The sequence below is a fragment of the Arachis ipaensis genome, chromosome B05, assembly GCF_000816755.2.
Source record: "Arachis ipaensis cultivar K30076 chromosome B05, Araip1.1, whole genome shotgun sequence".
Classification (NCBI taxonomy): Eukaryota; Viridiplantae; Streptophyta; class Magnoliopsida; order Fabales; family Fabaceae; genus Arachis; species Arachis ipaensis.
In genome coordinates, this window is record NC_029789.2 from 6,114,672 (window position 1) to 6,122,298 (window position 7,627).

The 7,627-nt window shown below is 32.3% G+C and overlaps 1 protein-coding gene across 2 annotated transcripts in view; it reads right to left on the reverse strand.

Annotated features, from left to right (window-relative positions):
- LOC107642676 (separase-like) overlaps window positions 2,452-7,627 on the reverse strand; it is an 11,106-nt gene continuing 5,930 nt past the window's right edge. For both annotated transcript variants that reach the window (XM_016346098.2, XM_021122909.1), the window contains exons 5-13: window positions 6,277-6,306; window positions 5,715-5,817; window positions 5,215-5,382; window positions 4,803-4,846; window positions 4,499-4,719; window positions 4,174-4,387; window positions 3,292-3,911; window positions 3,125-3,212; window positions 2,452-3,035 (exon numbers count right to left, since the gene is read on the reverse strand). In XM_016346098.2, coding sequence (XP_016201584.1) covers window positions 3,503-3,911; window positions 4,174-4,387; window positions 4,499-4,719; window positions 4,803-4,846; window positions 5,215-5,382; window positions 5,715-5,762 — 1,104 coding nt within the window. In that variant the 5' untranslated portion in view covers window positions 5,763-5,817; window positions 6,277-6,306 and the 3' untranslated portion in view covers window positions 2,452-3,035; window positions 3,125-3,212; window positions 3,292-3,502. The remainder of the gene's footprint in view (window positions 3,036-3,124; window positions 3,213-3,291; window positions 3,912-4,173; window positions 4,388-4,498; window positions 4,720-4,802; window positions 4,847-5,214; window positions 5,383-5,714; window positions 5,818-6,276; window positions 6,307-7,627) is intronic.

The following is a 7,627-nucleotide window of genomic DNA, read 5'->3' on the forward strand; positions in this document are numbered from 1 at the left end:
CATCCATTGAGTCTTCTATAATCTCTTCTCTGTTCTACTGGTCTTCCTCTATTGGTGTTGCTCTAGTTGGCCCTAGTGATTGCTTGCTTCTTTTACCAGCTTTCCAAACTTGTAGGACAGCTTCTTCTCCGAACATATCTCCCATCAGCAATTGTTGCTCGTCCTCCCTTTTCCTTTTCAATTTCAGCTTTTCCTCTGTTCCTTGTACAAGTTCTATTTCATATTCTGTAGCCACTACTAATGCTTTGCTATTGTTGAGCTCTAATTCTTCATCTTCATTTGCAAGTTCAACGTAATAAACACCCCCATCAGCTGCTGTATATATCTGCTTGTTATCCTATTCTTCTAACTCTCTGTTTTTAACCCAATGATCTCTGTATGCACTCATATGATCCCTTTTATTATTATGTTGGGCTTCAATAGCATTGTTTTCTCTTGTATCTCCTTTCATTCTCTCCTTTGCCATGTTATTATTGAACCTTTTAAGTAGCTGTCCAATAGTGAGATTATTATCTTTTTTTTGTGGTCCAATTTTAAAATGATGAATATTTTCATTGGGCCTTTGGAAGAAGTCAGCCCATGTACCTTTAATTTCAGATTCCTCTTTTAACACACTTGGCCCACCCGTTTCTTTGCCTTTTTCATGGATTTTTTTGTTGCCTTTAATATCTTTGTTCTCCTTTTCACAATCCCTAACATCTCTCTCTACTTCTTTTGATTCAGTTTCTCTGACAAGCAGATCTTCAAGGATATTCTTCTCTTTTTTCACATCTTTATGATCTTTTTTGCCAGTTCTTCTAGGAACTTCGGCTATACTGTCCCCTTCTATTTCCCATTTTTTTCTTGTCCACTACAAGTTTTACTCCCTGTTGTCTCCTGTATTAACTCACCTCCCTTCCTCCAATCATGTTCTTCATGCGTCACCTCTCTCTTATTCTACCCCGAGCTACTCTCTTCCCTGCTTACCCTGTATTCTTTTGGCTTCAACGCTCTTGCTTGTGTTACTCCCCAAACCAGCCAAATACCTTGGTTCCGTTGGGTTTCAGATTGACATTGTCGTTGGATCCTTGCATTCCTTCTTGTTATGATTGATAATACCGCAGTTCATACAATCAGGGACGGATCCAGAAATGTTATCAAGGGGGCGATAACACATATAATATTAAAAATTATATAAAAAATTATATAATATAAGATGTATTATAAAAATATACCGATAGAGAATATATTTTAAAGTACAAAAAATATGTTTGTACTATCGTATCATAAAATTCATCGATAATAGAATTTGTGTCAAATTTTTTGAGCAATTTTCTTTTCAATATAATTAAAAGACAATTAGCAAGAAATTCGTCTTTCATTTTGTTTCTGAGTTATTTTTCACAATATTCATAGTTGAAAAAGATCTCTTAGTTGTACTAGTTGAAACAGATAGAATTAATATCAAATGAATAAAAAAAGACGGTTACAAAAAGAAAAAAAAAATCATTTTATGAGATTTGAAAATTTTTATTTAATTAAAAAATATTAGTAATAATATTTTTTCATATTTTTTTAATATTGTTACTTACTTTTTAAATATTAGAAATCACTTAACTGTATCCATGTCTTTGGTAATCTATCACTGTTCAAATAAAACCTGTGGATATAGGTTTTGAATCTGGTATTGCTATTTTAACTTTAAGAAAAAAATTTTTTAGAGTGTTTTTTACCATTTGGTCTTCAGCCTCTACAACCAAGCCTATTTTATTCCCAATCTCCTTTGATGATTCCACATTAATGAACTCTTGGAGACGTCTATGTATTTGGATCCAATTTCCAAAAAATCATGTCTAACCTTAGATATGAAATTTTCTTGCATCCACGTTTAAAAGTTTAGAATATAGCCTCTTAGATTCTAAGGCCCTTATTTTAATATTTATAGTCCTTTCATCTTGTTCTTGAAACTAGAACTTTGTTTTTGTCCACTTCAGAAGTTGGCATATCTTCAAAATTTTCTCAAACTCCAATTAGAATGTTCTTAATGATTTTGAAGGTAAGTTCCTTATTCGTGATCACTTTTTCAACAAGATTCAAGCAGTTTGTTCTAAAATCTTGTTGCGCCGTCTTCTGCAAAAAAGTATTTTTTTTCTATGAATTCAAGTCTAAAGTTCTCTATTGAAACTCAATAAATTTTAACGTAATGATGGATATTGTATAGAAAATATTAGGTTAGATTTTACTAGAAGAAGTACCAAAGATTTGTATAATGTACTGGATAAGTCAGAAGATATGTTTTTGTCATATTTGATTAAGTGTAAAAAGAAAGAACCATATGTCCTTCAAAAACTCTTCTGTTATGAGAGAAACATTCTCCTAAAGAGAAAAATGTACCACAGTTTTTTTACTGAATTGGACAACCCAATCTTAAGTTACTGAGGCTAACATATTGGCCATTGGTGCCTCTGCCACACTTCGATTAATTCTTAATTTCTAGTCTTTCTGTTTCCTTTTGGGCTTGATGCCGCTTTATAATACCAAAAAAGAACATACACATCTCCAAAAATCCAACCACTCGAGCAAAATAATACCCAAGATCCTTACCACTCACTAAGGTTTGATGATTAAGTCAACGAGTATCAAGTGGCCATGGACGAAACTCTCTTCTTCACACAAATCCGAGTAGGAACACCGTAGCATACAGGTGCTGCACCTGTCATAAATTCTTGTTCGCAAGCATCCCGTGCACGACCTATGAAAGCTCCAAGTGTTGGTGGGTGATCACAGTTGTTGTTAGGGCATTCTTTTTCAAGTTCAGATCTTTTCTTGACCCACGCTTCGAGCAAGTATTTACCAAATGTACTGATATCTTTTGCTGATATTTTCCACAAATTAGCAACAATAGCCGGAGAACCGGCTGCAAGATATTGCAGGGGAATACATAGCGGTGCACAGTTACTCTGCAAGTAAACGGTACCGCTGTTGCACCCTAACAAACACCACAGCACCACATTTTTTTAGATGCTGAAAATTTTCCAAGCTAAAGTACTTTGTTCCTGTGAAAAAGTGAAAACACAACCGTCATCAGTAATAAGAAGAGATTGATAGTTATATTTAAATTTAGTGATATTTTATCAGAGTGTACCACTTCCATGCCCGATGTATATAAAAAGGTCGTGCTTCTCCAATGCAGAAGCCCATAATTTTCGGGTTGGTGCCAAACCTGTGTTCCCCTGTGGAGTAACAAAATTTGATTCAGTAGACACACAAATAAACCAATTATTCTCCTGCCAACTTCAAATTGCAAAATACCTTCAAATTGTTCTCTTTAAACCAATTCTCAAATTCATTTTGACATTCAGGGATGGTTCCATCTGGATTTAGTATATAGAAGGCATGCAGAGGATCTATTGAGGGAAATGAGGGACATTTTTCTTCTTCCGTTTTCTAACCACTACATATCATTTCTCTTTAATTAATCCATAGAGTAGAACTCGAAATTTAATTCCTAACTAGTTTTATGTCAGAGAACAATTACCTGCACCTCATAATCTAACACAAGAATAATTGGCTCTCTTTTACTATACTTATCTGCGTCCAGCTCAATCAATGCATGCTTCAACAGTTGAAAAGCTTTATCAGATGACACCCCAAAACCATCGGCTGCATTTAATAATATCCCACTCATTCCTTGATCACAATGGCCTACTTTAGCAATATAGCAGTCTTTCTTGCACTTTAGCTTTTCTCGTCCACAAACATGTCTGGTTCCTCCAAGAATAACTCTGACGAGGCCCTCGTTAACTTCCAATTTACATTCAGATCTTAACTCCTTCACAAGATGCTCAAGCAGAGACTCAAAATTCTTGCAATTTAACAATTCTCCAAGAAGCAAGCATTTCCATGATCCAAACCACGATTCTTCAATGCTCCTGCATGGTAAGGTGTGACAATAGTTGAGGGATACACATAACAGTTAGTTTCTTAAAATTCAAACTTACTTCATCATGTCCGTGACTGTCGTTGCGCATAGTGGTGCTTTTAGTTTCTAGATCTTTTAATAAAAATTTGATAAAGTGATTGTTTCAATAACTATGGAGCTTCATGCAAAATATGCTTATCAATAAGAGAGCCCGTTAACCGAAGTTAATGCCAGACAAGACAACTCAGAAAATCATACAGAGGGTAGCACACCTTAGCAATTGACGAAGACGTTGATTAAGCGTTTTCCTATGGTTCCACCACAGCTGCTGCTGTTCAGATGTATTTTCTTCCAATTCTCGCGAATAATCCTCTTTTAAAATATTTTTGAATGCTGGAACTACTTCATCTAAGGCTGTCGAACCCCATGGACACGACCAATCTCTTAAAATTTTATACTTGGGAAGTATTGGCGGATCAATTTCATCTGGATGTTGCAATTAAAAATTTAAAAGTAAAAAAAAAAAAGGAAATGGAAAGAAAAATGATCTTGTTAAGTATCTTACGATTGATACTTGGTGGCTATATGTGTGTGTACCTTCTGAAATAGGATGCAAAGGCAATAATGCTACTATAGGTTCACTCTCAAAAGTGAGTCTGGACAACAGTATCCATGCTTTAACACTAGGGGAAAATTCCTTGAGTAAACTAGCATAATCATGTCCAAGTAAAGTCAGGCAGATGACTGTTGTAGATGGAAGACCACCCAAAAACTGTTTTACACATTCTGCAAGAACTTCAGTGTCATCAGGCACAAGCCTGCAGGAAGAGAGAGGCAAGACTTCAGGTTGTATATCAATTGGAGGTTGGCTTTATGATGCAATAATAAGCACAACTGTTACCTGGATAAGTTGTATGTCCCTCCTATGTTGGATTTATCTGAACCCTGAAATTTAACGATGAAAAAAACAGACAACAATGTTTAATTTGACTGATAAACATACATATCATAATTATCATAACTTACAATATGTCACCTTTAAGATCCAAGTAAGTAGTAATTAATATACAGTTACAAGATTTGAGTGATAGCAGTCACTCATTATTGATTAACTAAATGATCAGGTTTCTAACCCATTGAATAAAATTCTTGTGCCATCTAGGTTGGACTCTTAACCATTTCATGATGTACATACATAACTTAGTTAGATGTAATGAGAATTGATTTAAGTCAAATAAAGGACACTGAGACAAAGGAACAAGTATTACTGAAAAAACTATGCACGATAATTGACCAAAGACAAGGGGTTGTACCTTGCATCTTCCAGTTAGACGAGATGAGTGAGTATCATGAGTTCCAATGGACGCTTGGTGGAAATACGAAGCCCAAGCATTTTCACCCAAACTTTTGCTAATATATGGCAGAGAAAGTTGCTCTCTCGAGTTAGAAACAACATATGTCACAGCAAGTAACTGAGACACCTGTTGCAGTATCAACATTTGACTAAGGTCAGTTCAGATGATAAAAGAGCAAGGGATGAAACCATATCAACCTCTAAATCAGGATTAAGATAATCAATATGATAGTAGCTAGACGCTATAGCAGCGTGTTATATATATAGGCCATATATAAAGTTTAGATTCAATTATTGTTTGACTGATGCATTAAAAACTCTGAGGAAGTAATCTACACTACTACTCTACTAGAATAAATACACTATTAAAACGAAAGATTATGGTAATTCAAATAGAATATTAAACCAATAAAGTGAAAAACATTGCCAATGAGTGGTAAACGTGAAGAGAGCGGTGACCTTATGAAAAATATCGGGAACCTCACGGGAGAGTACAAATGCCACCATCAGCCAAGAAGCTAGATCTTTAAGGCTAATGCAAGATTCATTCTGAAAAATATTCCTGTAAGGTAAAATCAGAATCTTAGAACTTAGAAGTACATCAATCTTACTTATAATAGTTATATTCCCAAAACTGCATGCATAACTAAATAAAAACAACGACAATTTACTGAAGGCTTTTTTTTCTTTAGAGATAACAATATTTACTAAATATTTTCATTACTGGGTTCTCAACAATCAACAATTCTATAGAATTGCTTGTCTTTCAGTAAAATCTGATCAATAGATGTCCCTGTCAACAATTATCAGGGGGTCTTCTTCCAAACACAAGATGTGCAAAACAAAACCAAAATAACAAGTTTATTCTAAAGCACATCTTGGATGCCAAATTGCTAATATCGACGCATATACTTTTTGTTTCTCATTCGGAAGAGAAGAAAAAAAAAAAAATGGCGCAAGCGCGCACACACCCGCATGCGGTCTTCAAGTATAAGAAATACTAGTTACTTAGTACAAATACCTTATAGTTGTAGCCTTGGAATTATAGATACTAGCGGCTCAACCGACACTATCGTGCCTGTTCAGCCGCTTTTTTATTATTTTTAAGAAATTAATTTTTATGTTTTTATTTTAATTTCTTTCACCTTCTCTTCACTCGATGGTTGTTAATTATCACCAAATATCATTATCACAACTTTTAATTTTGTCTATCACTTTTATTTATAACCAACTATTTTTTTAAATTTTATAAGTTGTTTAAGTTTTGCTAAAAGAAATTTTTGTGTCTTTTGAATATCTGAATGTATAAAAATTATAATTTTTTTTCTTGATGCGCGTGTTAGTTGTCTTATTTGGTTCGACTAAGAAGAAATTTAAGACAAAAAATACTCAAAATTTTTGCTATATTAGCAAAATTTGATGTCAATAATTCTAAAAAATAATATCAAAATATATTATTTTTAACTAAATAATAAAAAAATAAAAATACATCATTGTAAGTTTTTTAATTAATAATTATAAATTAAAGTCGCAGTTTAATATAGTACATTGGACAAAAAATAATCATTGTTATCGTATTTGACTACTACTATATAAGTTTTATGTTTATTTTATTATGCACATTAATTAAACTGTACTTTATTATTTCATTTTGCATGTTTTGAAATAATGTCATCGTATTATAAAAGTGAGATTAATTTATCATTTGAATATTATCGCTAAAAAATAGTTACTTAAAGTGAAACGCTATATAAAGATAAATAGAAAAATTTTGTAATTAGTTAGAAAATTTTATATCTCTCTCTCCAAACTCAATTTTATTATGAAATTTATTTTAGGTAAAAATATTTTTAACTTCCTATAATAATAAGTATCATTTAAATTATCTAATGTATAAAATGTCACATCTTTTTATTTATCTTCAAAATTAAAGTTAATTTTTGTTACTTTTTTACTTTCTTTTGGTTTTCTAAATTAGCCTATATATTATCAACTTATTTCTGTTATTTATGCAATAATTTTTCTCTTCTAGTAGCTATTCATTAATAAATGCTAAATTACCCAAATTCAAATCTATTCTCTTAAACCACTTTTTAATCATCTGGTTTTTTTTTTGGTGACTTAATCATCTGGTTTGAATCATTTGAATAGGAGTCCTTTAGACTCTAAAATTTTTAAAATAAAAAAATACAATAAAATAAATTAAAATACCAAATAAAATAAAATAATCCAAAAAATAAAAGATATATAAAAAACTAATAAATTAAAAAATCAAAATTAATTAACAAAGTTCTTATCTTATCCATTTTAATGTTATATGGAGTTTGTTCACTTTATCATTGATATGCGCATATTTTTTGTGTTATTTGTTT